Source organism: Platalea leucorodia (genome assembly GCF_965183815.1).
Source record: "Platalea leucorodia genome assembly, chromosome: 19".
In the NCBI taxonomy this organism is placed as follows: Eukaryota; Metazoa; Chordata; class Aves; order Pelecaniformes; family Threskiornithidae; genus Platalea; species Platalea leucorodia.
In genome coordinates this window covers 356,826-375,835 of record NC_138841.1, presented here as the reverse complement: position 1 = coordinate 375,835, position 19,010 = coordinate 356,826, and the positions used below count along the sequence as shown (strand labels likewise).

Sequence of the window (19,010 nt, the reverse complement as noted above, 5' to 3'; positions counted from 1 at the left end):
CCGGATTAACACAAGGATGTGTGTTCTAGGAACAGACCCTGAACCAGCTACCTGCAGTGCAGGAAATGCTGAGAGCTAGTTCCTGACGGAAGCGAGTAGAAAAGGGTGAGGTGTTGGGATGAACAGGGCTTTCAGGTGGTCCCCGCTCCCCTCGCATGGATGAAAGCGAGAGGCTCTGGCCTGGGTGCAGCCCTGAGCTGCACTTGCTCCACTCGGCCCTGCAGCTGGGAGAAATGCGCAAGGTAAAAAGCACTTGTCACAACGAATAAAGTCTGAAATACGTCTTTAGGATTCTTTTTGATTCTAATTGGCATTTCTGAGGCTGCTGCTGAAGGATCATAGAGGACCAGGCTAACAGCAGAGCGAGTCCCTGGGAGCTTTCCTCTCCTCTGCCTCGGGCATTTGCTGAATCCGTCCTCAGAGGACCCGGAGCTGCCCACGAGCCTGGGGTCAGGCTGCCAGGACTGCTCTGCAGCCGTCAGCAGGGCGCTTGGGAGATGGCATCTTTTGGCCTGGTTGCCGACTTGCATCAGCACCAGAGGGGACCTTTGTTTAAAAAACAAAAAACAAAACAAACACACAAGGGAAAAGAGAGCAAACAAAAACCTGTATTGGGATATTGTTTAAAAATCAAAAAACCGTCACAGCAGTTTTTCTGAGATTTTGCAGCCCTGTGTCAAGGCAATCTGCCTTTGAGCAGCCCTTTGTAACAAAGAGGCTTTGTTTCATCTTGGTGATGAATACCTTATTCCCTTTTCCTCTGCGAGCTGCTGGGTGTGGACGTGTCTGCAGTCTTCCCCTCCTTGGTACAGCAAAGAAATGGCTCTTGCCTGGTTCAGGGACAGACCTAAGACCCTTCAGCAGCCCAGTGCCTGGCATGAGCCAGTGGTGCAGAGGTCAGGAAGGATGGGGCTGGTGGAGAGAAGCAAGCAAGACATGCTGGGAGAGGCAGGGAAGGACGAAAGCCGCGACAGACCCCAGCTGGATCTCCGTGGCTGGGAACCCTCCTGGCTTAGGGGGCTTTTTGTGCTAGGTCATTAGTTGCTGGCTGAGCAGAGAGGTGGTTTTGCAGGCGCAGGAGCCCGAGCAGAGAGCAGGGCACTAACCAGACCTGTGGCAATTTCTGCACCAGAGGAGCGTGGCTCGGAGGCAGGTGGCAGCGGTGGCCCAGACAGAGCATCTCTGCCCCTTGGCTTTTGTCTGACCAGCGTGTTAAATGCAAACAAGTTTAAAGTCTGGTTTAAGCAGCTCATCTGTTTGGTTGGCAAAGGTTAAAAGATCTCCAGTGTGTTTGCATTTTATTATCTATTTTAGTGGCAGATTATTTTTTTTCATAGGAGATGAAATCTGGATGGGTTTAAAGGACGTTTCTCTAAGCGGAGGCTCATGCACAATAGACTGTAAAGATTTATTCAGAGCTGCTATGCTTTGTCTATCCTTGTTAAGTACCCTGAGAATACAGACTGGCACTGAGGGAATTTAACATGACACATAAAAATAAGGAGTGTTGCAGAAAGCTGTAGGCTTTACAGTATTTAACTAGCTTGTATCCGTGCTACATAGCAAGCAATTTTCCTTGAATTTGAGATGCCAAAAGTGGGAGAATACCTGTTGCCTTGCCATGGGCCTGGCACTGGCCGTGTCAGCATAAAACAGGCATCCTGGGAGAGTGTGAGCTGCCAGCCCCGTGCTGCTAGTTTGGGAGCACGGCTGTGCTAGCCAGGCATTGCTGTGCTAAAGTGGATTAGCACCAAAAAGGCTCAACACTGGAAAGTAAGCATGAATAAAAACGTAAATAGGATCAGCAAGCTTGTTTAATGTTTATACATGAAAATTACGCGTCACCATTGTCACAGCTCATTTGGCTGTGAACTGTTCTTGCTGTCCTGGTTGGTGCGCGAAGCGTTTGCTCCTCCTCGAGGCCCCGCGCCTGCTGCAGCTCTGGCACCCATCTCTTTACAGAGGAATTAAGCAGCAGAGCACCAAGATGGGCAGCTTGGGGGAGCAGAGCGGGCTGAGGTGTGGGGAACTGCAGGTTTCGGGTACCCGAGGTGTGGCGTTAACCTGCTGCAGGGGCTTCGGTGAGTCAGACCCTTCCTGTGTTTCCATTTGCCTCCCCCAGGCAGGGCAGTAATGCTTTGCTCTCCAGGCTTACAGGGGAAATCCTATCACTTGCTCTAGCCCTCTTCTGTCCATTTAAAAAAGCCCTTTAAAAGCCGTCTCCCTCTAGGAGATGATTTCCTCATGCATATGCTGCCTCCCAAGGACCTTCTGGCAACCCCTGTAGCAGAGCTGTAGCATGCAAAAACGCTTGTGCCAGGTAAGGTGCATGTCAGGGGAGTTAAGCTGCCTTTAATCCTTTCCCTCTTTCCCTGAGCTGAGCAGGCAATCACCTGCTGTTACAGGAACGCACATTAAATGTGGCTCTTTGGCTTAAAATTTGTGAACAAGAAAGGGGAGGGATGTTTTAATTTCTTTTTGCTGCTGCTGACAAGCTGGAGTGATCGCTGCCTCTGACAGTGGCAGCCTCTCTGCTTTACTCATGTAGAGAGTTTGCTTTCGATGCAGCAGAGCCTGCTGCTGCTCTTGCACCAAATGGGCACCCTCAGAGCCTTCAACCAACAAAAAGCCTTTTTTTTTTTAATATATTTTGTGCAATTGAGGAATGCACAGAACAGCTTATATGACATAGTTACGTCCTTGCACAGAGCTTTGTGGGTAGCATTACCACTCAGGTGAGACCCAGGGGTTTCACATGGCCTTGCTTGCAGGATGTGGGGTGCAATCCCAGAAAGGCAAGGCAGGTATTGGTGTGGCCCCGTGCCCCTGCAGAGCTGCCGCCCACCCACGGTGCCATCTCAAGCAGGAGCAGTAGCTCTTTCCAGCTGGCAGCGGGCAGTGGCACTGCAGACCAGCGCTGCAGCCTGCTGGTATAAACTGACCTTTTGGAAAACAAGGAGCGAACCACCCTAATCAGCTGCAGGGTCTTTAGTCCCAGCTCTTTCTGCTGTTTAAACAACTCTTAGACAAATGCTTTTGTACTGTGGCTGTCTGCTCCAGATCTGCGGTCTCGGTCCCCCCACAGCCTGCCAGGAATTGAGGGTGTCGGGCATCCCTGCCTGCCAAGGGAGGATGGGGGCAGCGGAGCCTCTGCCTTGGTGCTGTGGGTGCTGACAAGTCACGGAGTGTCTGCAGGGCCCTGCTTCCCTGCCACCCACTGCTTTAATTTGCCACTGTCATTTGCTAAATAATTGTTTCTCTGCAGTCTGGCCTCTGAGGGCAGCTCTCCCAGTGCCGTTGCTTCAGGCATCTCTTATCTGTAGCGTTAATTCTCTGTTTCTCTGAACACTTATCTCTGCGGCCGAGGGAAAGAGCAGCTCTGGGGAGCAGAGAGCCGCATGGTATCCTACCCAGCAGTTATCACACCAGGCCATGGAAGTGGTGGGAGCGATGCTGCCCAGGCTTGGTGCTGTCATAGACCAGGCACAAACCAAGCAAGGCAGGAGCGAAGTGGACGCTGGCATTGCCGGGAGCGAGCCAGCCAGTGTTTGGCCGCAGGACTGGCATCTGGCTCCATGAAATGCACCCGGTGACTCGTGTAAAGCCATTGCCAAATGCATTTAGCTGTTGTATTTAAAGCAGGTAGTACTTAGCAAAACATATGTGCTGAAATACTACAGAAAGTGTGGGGTGCGAAGGAATATAAAACATTTGCTGCCCTTTATAGAGGATATTTGGCGATCTTCCCCTCCTGAAGCCCTGGCCGTTCAGCCCGCTGTTCCTGCAGCCTGCGTGCCCCTGCAGCAGCGTATTGCCCAGCAGCCAATTTTAATTAGGTTTCTCTTACAAAACCAAAATGTGGAACAGCGAAACGCTGTCAGCTCAGACCTTCAGCTGTGACTCTCCTAAGAGCAGAGGAGGCAGGACGGGGAGGGGGTGGTCCGGGCTCGAGCTGAAGCCCTCGGTCAAACAGGAGCGTGGTTCTTCCAGCCATGGGGAGACGTGCCCGGGCTTCCCGCTGAGCTCTCCCCAGGTACGAGGGGCAGGGAAGCAGGTTGTGATAGAGGCTCTTAAGAGGGGTCTAAAGTCAGCGTGCTCTGCATGCGTCCGCTCTTGCTCTGCAGGGGGAAGAGGGGCAGAAAATGGGCTTTAATAGAGCGGTGTGTGGCGACTAGAGCATCTCTGCCAGATCAGGATGGGCTGTCTCCCTGCCCAGGGGACGGAGGATAAATCTGACCTTCGCCAGGCTGCCTGATCTCACAGAAAGAAATTCGGATTTCTCTGTGGCCGTGGAGGGAGGCTGAGCAGAGCCAAGTGCCCCTTCTCAGGCATCGTGCATGGAGTGGGGCTGGAGTTTACTTGGGCATTGTTACGCAGTGATTAAAGCATCTATGCATTGAACAGGAAGGTTGCTGTAAGCGATGGCCTGAAATCTAACGAGGATGCTGCAGAGCAGGCTGTGGGAGGGAGGGAATGGCGGTGCTCTCCCCCACCGATGCTGTCTGTGCCACAGCCCCTCTCGTGTCAGCCCTCTTGGTGCCTGAGTTCGGTACATGGGGCAGAGCTGCCATCCTTGGGAGCCTTCCTCCTCCTCTTCCTCCTGCTGTTGGGACATGCTGGGAGGTGAGGTCAGGAGGGTGCTGTAATGTGCATGATCTCCACTCCGGCACCTGATGTGGCTTCTGTTGCTCTCTGCTCCCATGTCGCTCCTTCCTGTCCCCGCAGGGCTGTAATGTCATGGAAGACCAGGACCTTCGGGACATTGGGATCGGTGACCCACAGCACCGTCGGAAGCTCCTCCAGGCCGCTCGCTCCCTCCCAAAGGTCAGCACCGACACCCCTCATGTGAAGCAGGGACGGGGCATTGCCCAGCATGGCTGTGAAAGCAGAGGAAACAAAAGCCGTCCCCTGTGACTCCAGCCACATCCCTGTGACTCATGGAGGGATCGCAGGGGCTGTGGGAAAGGGTTTGGGAATAGCAGAGAGGCAAAGGAGTATATTGGTCCGCCAAGCTATGTGGGTGGGGTGACTCCATACTGGGGAGAGGGTGGCTGTCCCTCCTGCCAGTCTTGATCCCAAGTGCATTCCCTGCTTATACAGTGATTTTTGTTACTTTAAAGCTGCTAGTGGAGATGATGATGGTCTTTAATTTGAATTGATGCTGTATGCCTTGGGATCCCAGCCCCCTGGGCTTTTAACCCCTTTCTTGTGGTTTTACAGTTGAAACCCCTGGGCTGCGATGGGAACAGCCAGCCTTCAGTTCCCGCATGGCTTGACTCTTTGGGGCTGCAGGATTACATTCAGTCCTTCCTCTCAAGTGGCTACAGCTCTATTGACACTGTGAAGAACCTCTGGGAGCTTGAAATAGTAAACGTGAGTATTGCCTTTCTCTTGCCACGGCAGTGAGGTCCTGCCCACGTTCTCTCCAGGCTCACAAGGCTGTGACTTGCAGGGAGTCGTGTTAAATGGGAACAACGCTGCTCAAAGAGAGAAAGCTTTGCTTTGTGCCAAGGGCAAGAAAGCCTACAGTGACCGTGGTCTCTCCCTGCAGGTGTTGAAAGTGAATCTGCTCGGCCATCGGAAGAGGATCATTGCCTCCCTGGCAGACAGACCGTATGAGGAGCCACCGGCAAAGCCGCCGCGGTTCTCGCAGCTGAGAGTGAGTCACTGTTTGTGTTCCCTGCCTGGCTGGTGTGTCTGTGCGGAGCGCGCGCGGCAGTGGCCAGGGTGCTTTCTTCAGCCCTGGCTGTCCTTCACTTTCCTTCCTTCCTTTCAAAGAACTAAACCTAGGTCTGTCAGGAATAATTGTCCCCTTTCTGATTAGCAGCTATCACCTCTGAGGGACTCAGAGATCTGTAGAGGATGTTTACTGAGAGCTCAGGTCCTGGATGGGTATCCAGGCTCAGAGAGGGAAGCGTGTTCAGCCTTACTCTGCTGCTTTCATGCTCAGGAAATTCTGCCTAGCAAAATCAATAAAAAAAGAGGAAAAAAACCCTACAATGTCAATATTTAAGTTAAAATTCCTTTGAAGGTAAGTATTGAGAGTAATAAGCATAGTGAGCTTTGAAAATTGCATTGCTTTTTAAAAAAAGGGAAGGGTAAAATCTAAATGGCTTGTTTCTTATTAAAACAAATCGATTTGACCTGGAAGCTTGGGTTACTCCTGGTTCTCAGATACTTGGTGGTTTGGGAAGAAAGTTCTTGAAGCGTTGAGGCAACTGCACATCTGGCTGTGCGGAGGAGGGAAGTGTTTTGTGTTAAACAGTTCCCATGGATGCACCTTGGCTGCTGCTGGAGATGATGCAGAGCCCAATGCTCCCACTCCCAGCATGGTCAGGCAGAACTTGGGAAGTGTAACAGCCGGGCTGGCTCTGACTTGACCAGAGCACCTAGAGCACTTGGGCAGAGTGAAAACAAATTACGAATTTGACGTTGTGCTGTACAAATTCTGCTATGGCTGGGCCCCACAACAGCAAACGTCACCATTTATTTGGACAGACACGCTCTAGCTGAAGTGGTGGATGAGTTTCCCAGCTCTTAGCTTTCTTCTTTGTGGGTCAAACTCTATCTTCCCTGTGCAAAACAAAGCTGAAGTGTGCGATCACATCAGTGCTGGGAGAAATCTTAACGTGGCCGGCTGTATCTGTTCAGCTTTTCACCTTATCGACTCCAGTGACCCAAGCAGCAAATACTTGCACAGGCATGACCCTGCTATTGAAATGAGTGGGGGAAGAGAGCGTTCAGCCCTTGCAGGTCAAATTCTGGATGCCTGCCCCATGGGAAATGTCAGGCAGCTCCTTCGGATCAGGTGCCTCCATGCAAGGTGGGTGCCTGCACTGAACGGGTAGCAGGGTGCTACTCCCACCTCTGTGCCCTGCACCAAACGGGAATACTGAGCTGACTTTCTTCCCCTTGTTTCCTGGCCAGATGCCAGGCGGCCATCCCGCAGGCAGGAGTGTGACACAGCTCAGCTGGTGAGATGGGATGCAGCTGGGAGCTAGTGTTTTGATTGCGCCAGTTGGGAGTCTGAGATCTGTCTCCCTGGGCCGGCTGGGCTTCTCTAGAGCTCTTGCTCTCGCTGCCAAATAGCACTCGACATGATTTGTGGATGTTGATTTTTTGCTGCGGGAGTGGCAGCCTTTGGATGTCAGGCCCTTTGTTATCGGGGTTGGCTGGGAGGGGAGCCGTCGCATTCTCCGTTCTTCCTGAAAACCGACATTTGAGAGCTGAGTTTGGCAAAACCCATTGAGCTTTGGGCTAACCTGTGAGCTCGGGAGCAGGGCGGCGTGCCACGGAGGGCAAGCGTGTCGTGCTGCTTCCTCCCAGTGTTTGCAAATCAGCTTCCTGGAGCGGGAATTGGGAGTGATTGGAGTTTCCCCATCCCAAACATCTGGTCCTTACCCTGCTGCAGAGCTCTTCCCTCTTGCCTTGGATTCCCAAGGCTTTTCAACCAAAACAGTCTTAGCTGAAGCAAGTTGGGCTGCTGTGCCCTGCTTGCTCACACCAGATTTTTAAGGAACTGGGGTTCAGGTGTAAAAAAAGAGCGGGTTCACACTGGTACTGCACCGGGAGTGTGTGCTCGGTTGCCGGGAGGGTGTCACGTACAAACCCCACACCTTCGCCCCGCTGCTCAACCGCCCCCTTTTCAGACAACAAAAGCCCGGACAGGCAGCAGCCAGCTGAGGATCTGCAATTCTCTGAAACATCCTCTTGAGACCGAAGAGACTGAAGGCAGGGCTGTTGAGGGGGGAGAGGAGTCCTTTGGTGCAGCATCAACTGATTGATATGCTGGACGGGGAGGCTGTGTAGGAGAATGGGCCATTTGCGGCATTTCCTGGTGCTACAGCTGGTGCAATCCAGCGCCTGGCTCCGGTGTGGGGAGCGGAAGGACGTCAATGGCAAATTAAGCAAGTCCGTTGAATAGGACTAATGCGTGTTGCAGCTGTGAGCTTCCCGCATTGTCTGCCGGGCCGGTTGGCACGTACAGGCATCTTGCCTGCAGTAGGAGCCAGGCTGTCAGGCATCTGGGCTGACCTCTCACTGGGCTCCCAGGGCTTCTCTCCCGCGGTGGCTGATCATCAGCGGCTTTGAGTGCTTTGCTTAGCGCTTTAGCCCGTTCCTCTATAAACACCCTGCCCGCAGCTCAGCGTGTCTCCTGCCTTCCTGGGATGAGCTCACAGGAGGCAGAGGCGTGCTCAGCAGAAAGGACATACCTACCTGAAACCTGGAGCAAATCAGGGGTATCATGCAGAAAATAACTGGTGTGATTGATGACACTGAGGCAGGAGCCTGCAGAGGAGGAGCTGCCCCCGTTCACTCTGTTCATTGCACCCTTTGTGTCAGGCACTGTAAAGGGGAGCGAGCGGTGGGCACAGTGGTGGCACAGGCCGACCGGGATGGTCACTGGTGTCTGCCTCTTTCAGTGCCAGGACTTGATGTCCCAGACATCGTCACCCCTGAGCCAGAATGACTCCTGCACGGGCAGATCTGCCGATCTCCTGCTGCCCTCTGGGGATACCGGGAAGAGGCAACACGACCGTGGCACCGAGGTTGCTCCCTACTCCAGAGCTGAGCGCTACAAAGCACAGGTCAGTGGGTGCTTTTGTGTGTCCTGGGGGCCCCTCTGCTCAGTTCAGTGCAGACTCCTCCTTCTCTGGAGCCAGCAAGGAGTTAGGGTGATGCATGGAGAGCCACAGAGCCACTCAGGCACAGCTTCCCTCAGCATTAGAGCCAGCAGCTCATTTATGCCTCAATCTCACCTTGAAAATGGGTGACTCAGACTTCCATCAGCACTGGCACCTTCACCCGCAGCCTGCTGCCTCCTCCCCAGCCCCATGGGATTTGGCCATTGCAAACCTTATTTGCATCAACCCAAAGAGCCCTCCTGGGATCTGTGTTTCAACCCAGGTTGGACCTGTTGTGGCTTCACATCTGTATTTTTTCCCTTCCAGGAGGACCGTCGGGAGTCAAAACTGACCCTGCGCCCCCCCAGTCTGGCTGCCCCATACGCCCCAGTCCAAAACTGGCAGCACCAGCCAGAGAAGCTCATCTTCGAGTCCTGCGGGTACGAGGCCAACGTAAGTGGCTTTTGGCTTGCGGGGGTGGTGAGGATGAGGCGGCTCTGGGGTCAGGTTCTTGCGTGTGGAGTTGATGTGCTTCCTCCCCCTCCCTGGGTGACCTGTCCCTCCCCAGCCACGACTGCTGGCTGCTCATGGAGCCACGGCATTGCCTTGGGGTTGGCAGGGTTTCTTGCCTGAAGCCTTTAGGATGTGTGGGAGCACGTTAACATCTCCTCCTCTTCCAAACAGTACTTGGGCTCCATGTTGATCAAAGACCTCCGAGGGACAGAGTCTACGCAGGACGCCTGTGCCAAGATGAGGGTACGGAGGCCACGGGGACAGGGTGGATTCACTCACACCCAGTGGTGGATGATGTGGAGAGGGGAATGAGGGGATCTCAGTGGTTCCCCAAACCCTGCAAGCTGCCCTGTGCAGAGCAGGGACCCAGACCACCTAACAGGCCGTGCTGCTGTCACTGATGAACTGCCTCTCCCCAGCACTTTTCCCTGTAGTTGGAAGGTCTGTGCAGAGGGAGAACAAGTGTTTTCACTGGGGAAGGAGGTGCTGGGTTTGCTTCAGGTCCCCTTCCCTTCCCCTCTGCTTCCACCAGGAGCAGGCTTTCCTTCTCCTGGTCCAAGACCCCCAAGGCCTGCCTTTGTGGGGCAGTGGCCTGGGGGTCTCTGGGGTGGGCTGGGGTGATGGTGAAGAAGGGAGCATTTGTTCACAACTGGTCACTTGAATGCTCTTGTTTCTGAAGAAATCCACAGAGCATATGAAGAAGATCCCGACCATAATTCTGTCCATCACATACAAAGGGGTGAAGTTCATCGATGCCTCTAACAAGGTGAGCTTCAGGTGCCTCGAAGTTGGTGTCTGGAGGGACAAGACCTGCAGTCCCACCTGCCTGGGGGCTTGTAGGTCACACCTTGTGGCTCCAGAAGCCACGGCCGATCCTGAGAAGCCCAGCTTCTCAGGACTACAGGAGAGCACCAAGGTGGTGGTGGTTATCTGACTGCCAAAGGCTTAGCAAACTGGCTGCTTGTGGGCCATGTTGCCATTTATTCCTACCATGGGAGGGAGCTAGGACTGGTCTGGCTGGGGGACCCCCCTCCCTGCCAGTACCTGTTTTGCTCCCTGCCCCCAGTACATGCTTGCCACGACCACCGTTTGCCGGGTGTATTTGCCATCCCCAGAAGGGTGACAGGTGCTTGTGGTTGACCCCGGCAGAATGTCATTGCTGAGCACGAGATCCGGAACATCTCCTGCGCTGCTCAGGACCCCGAGGATCTCTGCACATTTGCCTACATCACCAAGGACCTGCAGACCAGCCACCACTACTGCCACGTCTTCAGCACCGTGGATGTGGTGAGTGGGTTATCGCATCTCATCTCACCTCACAGCGTGCTGCAGTCCTTTGCGGTCCACTTGTTTCATCACTCAGTTCTCAGTTTTGTTGGCGAGTCATAGATCAGGATCTGGTCCATTCTAGGGCTTTTTTACCTGTTTCTACCCTAAAATAGTCCTTTCTGAGTCCTGGCTCAAAATGCTTTTCCTTTAGAGCGTTGTTGACAGAGAATATTTGTCTGGCTTCGTTACTGCACTCTCCAGTGCTGAATAAAGCAGGGCAGGAGTTTTTCCCTCCTGGGGAATACGCTATGAACAAAACCCTAATACGCTCTCAATTATGTTGAGCATAATAGGCTGATTTAACAGCCTTTTAATTCTCTGAGAGTGTGGAAGCATAACTTTCTTTTATTCTTGGGCAGAATCGGCTGTACAAGATGTTTGGGCTTTTTCTCTTTACAATGCAAAACGCTGCTAAACTGTGATGCTTGAGGGGCTGTAGCAGGCTCGCAGGTGGTCCCACCGGCCGGGGCTGTGCGAGCGTGGAGGCAGCTTGGGGCAGGCGCTCAGCGCTGCCCCATGCGTGCAGAGCGGCTTTGCCAGGGATATGGCAGGATGCGACCTGCTAATGGAAAGGTGATGGGCTCTGCTGAGGTCTGCATCTCCAGAGCAAGCTGCTGAGCACATGGACTCTGCACAGGGCAAGGTAGCGCATATGCACCTAACGGCTTTGTGTTTTCTGTGGTCTCTCCAAAGAACCTGACGTACGAGATCATCCTCACGTTGGGGCAGGCATTCGAGGTCGCCTACCAGCTGGCCCTCCAAGCCCAGAGAGCGAAGCCTCTGGGTGCTGCAGCAGGAGAAATGATTGAAACAAAATCTTCCAAACCGGTGCCTAAACCGCGAGCCGGCATGAGGAAATCTGCAGTACGTATGTGCGGGCCGGCAGGCTGCCGGGTGCGATCTGCATGGTCTGAGCTGGGATTTCTCTTGGGCACCGCACACTTAAACCTCCCCTTTGTGGTGTGGGGAGCCCAAATGCAGACGCAGTGCCTGTAGCTTCAGGCACTGCTGATATTGCAGTGTCCGTGGCTCTGCTGGCAGTCCTGCTGCGGTGTTAGGGCTTCCCCTGGTAGGATGAAGGCAAGCAGAGGTGAAAATAGCCCAGGTGGGATGGGGGTTAAGTGCACTGCTGGGTCCAGCACAGCTTCCATGTGCAAACTCTGCAGAGCCACAGTAGGATCAGTAGGTAACCTGTGGTTTGCAGCATGGGAGTGCCCCTGTAGCCAAAACCAGCCAAGACTGGAGCTGCTGAGGAGCAGGGACTGCTACATAAGCCATTACCTTCCTTTAATGTCTCCTTTTGTCTGTGTTCTGCTTGCTCCCCCCGCTCAGGTGCCGCTCCCTCCTGACACTCGCTGTTGTTACTGTCACACCTGTACAACACACCGCCCCTCCTACCTGCCGCTGCAGTCTGTTAGTCCCGGAGCTAAGGTCTTTACCCTTCTTCCTGCCATCTTCCATTACGAACTGACCCGGGCTGCCCCAGCTGCCACCGGCCCGCCTGCCTCCCCGCTTCCCGCGTCTCCTGCTGTGGTCCTGTGTCCTGCCTCGCTGCTGTCTTCCCTCCCCACTCGTTCCAGGGCTGTGCCATGGGCTCAGATGAACCCCAGGGACAAACCACTGATGTCCGTCCCCGCTGATGTAGAGTGGCAGCTCCCAACTAACTGCGTTGCTCTTTCTGGTGTTGTTAACCTTCCTGTAGGATCCTGATTTAGGAGGACAAGATGAAAGAGCCTTGCTTGGTCAGGAGAGTAAATCACGTGGGAGCTCACCTGCCAGGAGCTGTCTCCCTCTCTCCCTTTGCCTCTTTTTTTTTTGTAGTGCCATCTTTATAGCCCTGAATTTTTCATGCTTGTTTGTGAGATGAAGTGAAGCTGTCACTAATGGTAATAGGGGCTTGCAGGCCTAACTCACAAAGTCATCTCAGGGTGCTGGGTTGTGACTGATGTGGCTAGATGTGTTTTAGCTATGAAGGACTTGAATGCCTCCCCAGTGAGAGCTGCTTCCCCGCACACGTGCACGTTTTTGGGATGGGCATTAGGCAGAGCAGCAGCCTCTCCGTGCGTTGAATCCCCACTCGTTCTGTCCCAGAAGCACGGATGACCTAACACGCCCTTTCTTTCCTTATTTTCTAGCTGGACCCCCCTGAAGTGGACCAAGACTCCCAGTCTCATGCCAGTGTCTCCTGGGTTGTGGACCCCAAACAGGACTCCAAGCGGACCCTCAGCACTAAGTATGAGACCACTATCTTCTAAAGCAAACACACCCCGTGTCCACCTAGTCTAACCGTGCCTTTGCGATCTGATCTGTCTGCTGTTCTAAACTCCCTCTTCCTCCAGCTGCTCGCACTGAGCCCCGCGTAGGCACTACGTCAAAGGCAGCAGCACTTAGGAGACTGTAGACTTAAACGGCTTTTGTACCTGATCACTACTGAACACTGTGAATTCTCCTTACTCGGAAACAAGGGTAACACGCTGTTAGATATCTGTGAGGTGGGAGGTGCAGAGGGATGCAGGCTGGGGGAATCGGAGATGTGGATCCAGGAAGCCGCCTGCCATTTTCACGTCTTGCCCCTTGCTCTGGCACTGTGAATCCCTGGGGCAACGTGACACTCCCCGGGCCTTTTTTTCTATTTCACCTTCTTATCCTTGGACTGATGGAGACCTCTTGTCTCTGCGGTGCACGCACTCCCTCCTCCTAGATCCTCTTCTTCCCGACTGAGCCACGGCTGTGTACTGTTCCAGTGAACTCACCCCTCTTCTTACCTGCCATTCGAATCGACACTAACCACTGTGATGCTGTCTGCAAATAACACACGTTCACTAGATTTTCTCACGGGGACCCTTGCCCGCAACCTCTCTCAAAGCCTGGAGCGGAAAACCTGCTCTGACGGGAGCATGGGTTTGGGCTGGGTGCGATCGTTCCCACCGAGCTTTGTCCCCTCTCAGAGATAGGTGTGGTTTTGGTTGTATGCATTTCAGTCCCTCATAGGACTTTTTTTCCCCACCATAGTCCTTCTGTTTACACTCGCCAAACTTCTCGTGAGCTATGCGCGTAGCTCGCACTTGGCAGATTGTAAAGAGGTTAAGCTTTTAAAGGCACATGTTGTTAGCCCCGTGTTGGGAAGGAAAGGTGTTTGAGAGGGGCTGGATACTGTTAGAGATCTGATAAAGAAGCCAGAGCTCTGCTGTGTTCAGTGGACTTGCTGCAGTTGTGCTTTTTTGCCAAAGGGAGAAATGTGATTGAAATCAGTCTGCTGCCGATCCCAAAGCTTGTTTTCAGTCTACAAACCATTGCACGATAAGGGCTATAGGGATCTTGAAACATCTGTCACCTTCTATCCATGAGAGCGAGGATTTCACTGCATCAGTGGGCACCTCTGCCTTTTCTGGCTGTTTCTCAAGTGTGCATGTTTTTCCTCTGGGAAAACATCCCCATTTCTCTGTATCTTGGTAGAAGCAGCTTTTAATTCCAGAGTATGACTGGGAATCGTTTGCATGAGACCACAGGGCACTTGGCACAGGTCAGAGCAGAGCTGGGACAGAGCTGGGAATGCCACACAACCCTGTGAAAGTCCCAGCGCACCGTCCACGGTCCTACTCCTGGTTGCTTCATTTGCGTTTGCAAAGCTCATTGAGATGAAACTGAAGAGAAGGAGGAGGAGTACGATCTGATGAATAACAGCACTGGGAGGCAGGACTCCTGCCTCAGTGCTGCTTCTCCCTAACTTGCTGTGCGTCCAAGCAACTTCGCCTCTCTTTACCCGAGTGTAAAGAGAGGCGAAGAGAACCGTGTACGGGCTGGGGACGTACTTACCTACCTCTCGGGGGTGTGAGGCTCGCTCCATTTGCAGAGCAGTTTTAAGACCCTGTAGTGAAAGGTGCTGCGACTTCCACACTGTGGCAGCAAACCCCCGATGCTCTCCTGACAGATGAAGTACTTCACTCTCACAGACGGCCTCGTAGCAAAGCTGCGTCTTGGACCCCGACCAGCTCCTCGCGGGCAGCGGCTGTCGCGGCTTTCCCGGGGAGAGGGCTGAGCAGATGGGGCAGTGGGAGAAGGGCTGCAGCCGCACAGTAGTTGGGCTGCACAAAGCTCGCTGATGTGCACCTTGATGCGAGTGTCTGAACTCACCGTGGGTTCTGCATCTTGGCAAAATCCCCTTGCAGCCCAGTTTTGGAGAGCCGGTGGTGACAGAGGGTCTGTGTTAGAGAGCCGTGAAGAGAGGTGGACGCAGCTACCTGCTCACCTCTGCATGAGATGTCTGGGTGGACATCTTGGACGTAAATGGGGAAGAGGAGGCACTCAGATCTCTATTAAAGCTCCATTTCCAAAATAGCTTTTAGAATTTACCCCAAATCTCCCTTCGTGATCACCAGTTGGCACCAGCGGGGAGCGGTCAGAAGAGCAGCCCTGGGCTATTTATAGAGCTGGTATTTAGGGGCTAGAACAAGCTCATCCGAGTTTTGCCAGGGCTTTAGAGCTGTCGCCTGACAGCTTCTGTTTCCCCAGACTTGGGGTGAAACCTGATGTTTCAAAATCTTTATTTAGCTCTTTCTCAGGAATGGGTTTGATCTCCCAAGTCCATTGTGGCTTAATGGCACTGATCAGCAAACTGACTTCAAAATAAGGGCCAGCCTAGTAAGAACCCAAGTGAGAGGACTAAAAGGATTGTCTTACAGCAAAAACAAAAACAAAAAAAAACGAAAGCTCAATCTAGTACATATATTTCATATGCCATGGAGCCCCTTAACATAGAGCCAGCGCTCCTCTGCCTAAAGACCCCTGAAGCGGAGGTCGCACTGCAGCTGCCTGAAGTGCTGCAGCGCCGTCCTGCCAGCCGGAGCGTCGTGGACAGCAGAATATTGCTGTGTCCGAGGTGCTCCGAGAGGTGGGTTTGGGTTTGATCAGCAGCTTTCCAAGCTGTGAGAGTGCCCTGAGGGTTTCTATATCCTTCAAAGAGAAACCGAATTAATGGTAGCGGTGGTAGCGCAGTTTCTACGTGTAAGCATTTACCGTGCAGTTGCCCACCCGTACGCCTGATTTTAGAGGGTCTGAGCTCTTGCATCTCCCCCGCCTTCAGCTGGGAAGGGCAGGTTCCTCAGCACCTCCTAAAACCAGGTCACTAGAGCATGTGCCTTTCTAAGGGTGACCATCCAAACCCAGCTGGGATCACAGGCAGCCCTGCCTAAACTACAAAGCTTCCGCTGTGTGTCCATAACCCTCACGGTTGTGTCTCATCTCCTGGCCATATGCCTCGTCTTTCCCAGCACTTGTTTTTGTATGACTCGGAAATCATTCATTCCATTATCTTCCTTTCTGTTTGCCTCTGAAAAGCTGATCTCCGGGCAGCTGTCTCCTACCACGGAAAAGTAGTAACGGGGCAGAAACCTAAGAAGCAGTGGCCTGCTGACACGAAGATCATCTCCATCTGGCACTGGTGTCTGCCTCGGAGTGGGTGCATTGCTGCTCAGTGAGGGCTCCCAAAGCAGAGGGGGGAAAGGGATCCCAGCCACCAGCTGAGAAAAGCAGCTCTCTCCATTTCTAGCGAAGGAAAGTTGAGACTTCTGAGGCCAAGAGCGATGTCACCTTTTCTAGTTTGAGACAAATGTCTTTCAACCCGTTTCTTTTTTAACGTGTGAAATGATATAGAGCAAATCCAGTTCACAGTTTAAATGTAGCACTGCAGTTTTTTGGTGAGGAAAAAAACCCCAGATATCTCCTTATTTACTGAGAACCCACGCAGTCCGGCAAGGAGTACAATAGAAAGTCTTAGCAGTGGGAGTGGTGTGCGCATCTCATAACGGTACTTGAATTTGCTTCAGTTCTGGGTGAACAGTAGAGAACACCAAATTCTTGGAAATAACTTCCTCCAGTGTGAGAAGCCTTGCAGGGTAAGTCTGCATCTGTTGTTTTCAAAGCTACTCCATGCTTTTATGGCAAATAGAAATAACTTAAGGAAAAGAGTCTGCAAAGGATCTTTCACCCTGCAGTGGTTGTGGCCAAGTATTACCGATGGTACAAAGCTTGCTTCCCCTACAGAGAACTGTTGCGTTGCAATACTTGACATTTCTATGGCAAGGACACAATTTCTTCCCATTTACGCACTGAATACCTGGAGACGACTCCCTTCTCCAGCCTCCTGTGCACCTGTCTTGTTTTTAAATGCAGTTATGCCCTGAAGGGTTGGGTTTTTTTAAGTATATTCAATTGTGATTTAGCACTTTTTTTGATACTAGCTCATTATTTAATTAGTGCAACAGTTTCAGAAGATGAACAAATAAGGAGTTAAATTTTGGGCATTACACTGAAACAGTCCCTACCCGAGGATAAATCGGATCAACCTGAGGATGGCTTGGCCCCCGTCTAAGTCCAGTATCCCCAAATACCAGCGTCTCGAAGGTGCTGTGTGCTGGCTTTTCTTTTGAATTACCAGAGTATTTAACAGTAATTTTGGCTGTGACTGATGTGTTCTCACAGTACTGTTCCCCTCAAGGGAGAGATGTTAAAATGGTTGTGATTTTAATTCTTGAGACGCAGAAATGTAGCGCAGCATGTTTGTTATCATCTCGACAGGCATTGTTAACGGTTGGGATGTGGTACCCTGCTGCTTTACTAGAATGATATGCCCAAATAATTTCTGTTTAACTCCAGTTGCTGCTGTATGTCAGGATTTCATTTAGTCTCTCTAGCCAGTAAGGCTGGGAGAGAAGTGAACCGTAATCCCAAGGGCATAGATCTGTAAATGATTAGAAGGGGGAAGTGGAGATTTTTTTTTTTTTAAAGTTGATGAATTTAGGAAACCTAACATTCCTTGTTATGCATATGTTGCAATTCATACTGGTGTAAGTGTAAATATTTGGTGTGTTGGCAACAAGTCTTTTTGGAGAGATTGCAAATTGAACCTCTGCTTGGGAGGAGGGACGCCTTTCTTTTTTTGATGCATGAGCTTTTTGAAGGTTGGCTTGGAGGTGAAGTGGTGATGAAGACTCCAATCTTCAGGGGACTGGGCTTGGGACCCTGGTGGTCCTTTCCAGTCCCGTGTGTAATCCTATGGTTGTCTTTAGTGATCCAACAGTTCTTTAGCCAGATACTCTCCTTCTCACTTCATAGACAAAGCAATTGTTTTGGCAGTGCATCTCCCCTTTTATTTCGATGGGTTTTCTCAAGGTACTCGCGTGCTGGAGGCCGATCCTGGACCATGCCGATCACTGACTCCTGGTAATCTGTTAACCCATCCGTTGCACAGTGTTCTGGCTCTTCCTCCCTATGGGGTGTCATGCTATCTGGAGGAAAGTGCCCTAAGTTTCTGGTGCTGAATATGACTTTGAATCAAAATGCATCTGCTGTATTACCTGCCTGGGAAAAGGTGGTGCTGCCCTGGGCCTCGTTCCCCTTTTTAAGGACAGATTGTATTTTACAGACTTTGGTTTGTGCGTGGCATGAGTCCAGGCTGAGAACTCAAGATAGGTAAACCAAGATGCAGAGTTGTTGTCTTTTTTTATATAGGAGGGGATGATTATTTTTTTTTTAAATTGAAGCTGCTCTATCCTTTTTAATTTTGTATTTACAAAAAAAAACAAAGCTAATCTTAGCTGTTCAGCTGTCTTTGAACTTGCTTTGGGATTGTTCTTTTTAGAAGAAATTATGCAACTTTTGCGGGGTACGTGCCTGTTGCCCTCCCAGGGAGCAGATACGGCACCTTCCAGGATGTACCTCTAGTGAAAAGCTGGTACCTTCACAAGGCTGCTGGACACAGACCAGATGCCAAACGGTCCCTCCGAACACGTCCAGTTCTGTGTGCAGCTGAAGTGGAATCAATGGCTTTAATGCTCCTTCTGCCCCACTTCAGAAGGTTCTAGCAGCAGCATTTCCCCTGGCTTTCTTCTGCTCGCATCATTTCCATGCAATCAGATCTTTATTTTAGAGCAAGCACAGTGTTTGCAACACTGTCTTGTTGCAAAAGGTCTCCCTTTTAGGTCTCTCATTGGCATTACTCACTGCTTTTTTTTTTTTTTTTTTTTATCCAAAAGGAAGTAACTGTGCTGCTCTTGCAAAGTCGATCTAGCTCAAAAATTTTTCTTACCCATGGAAGAATAACCTGAGATTCCCTAACAGGGCAGAGAACAGTCGAGTTCAGTTTGCAATGTAGACATTTTTGCTAATTGTGATGTATGGCAGTGGGACTGATTTGTAATACAAATGTTATTTAATCTGTCTGTATTTTGATACTTGAATTTCCTTTTATTTCCTGTATATACAATTGTTAATCTGTTCAAATTTGTCTGAATTTTAAACATCTTGTGGTACCAAACATAACCAATCTGTGCAACAACATAGACTGACCTCACTACAACAAGGCGAGATTGTAAATATTCCTGGGCTTCCAGCAGTCGTTTTGTTGTTTTCATAATTGTACAACTTAGAACAGACTGAATTAATAAACAAACTTAGACACACATTGCCCCGTTGTCACTGTGACCTCAGTGTTATAGCGGTTAAAGCAACGCTGTTCTCGTCCTCATCTAACAGACCTGAGCAGCG

General features: G+C 51.5%; 1 protein-coding gene across 8 annotated transcripts in view; it reads left to right on the top strand.

Moving 5' to 3' along the window:
- Nucleotides 1–19,010, top strand: part of ANKS1A (ankyrin repeat and sterile alpha motif domain containing 1A) — a 167,238-nt gene that overhangs the window by 90,717 nt on the left and 57,511 nt on the right. For 4 of the 8 annotated variants that reach the window (XM_082330161.1, XM_082330158.1, XM_082330162.1 and 1 more), the window contains 10 exons: nt 4,726–4,824; nt 5,221–5,373; nt 5,552–5,659; nt 8,424–8,588; nt 8,952–9,077; nt 9,309–9,380; nt 9,817–9,903; nt 10,287–10,424; nt 11,160–11,330; nt 12,602–12,699. In XM_082330161.1, the coding sequence (XP_082186287.1) occupies nt 4,726–4,824; nt 5,221–5,373; nt 5,552–5,659; nt 8,424–8,588; nt 8,952–9,077; nt 9,309–9,380; nt 9,817–9,903; nt 10,287–10,424; nt 11,160–11,330; nt 12,602–12,699 (1,217 nt within the window). Of the gene's footprint in view, nt 1–4,725; nt 4,825–5,220; nt 5,374–5,551; nt 5,660–8,423; nt 8,589–8,951; nt 9,078–9,308; nt 9,381–9,816; nt 9,904–10,286; nt 10,425–11,159; nt 11,331–12,601; nt 18,926–19,010 lie in introns of those variants that run through there. The other 4 variants (XR_014230171.1, XM_082330160.1, XM_082330159.1 and 1 more) reach the window with 4 other exon arrangements.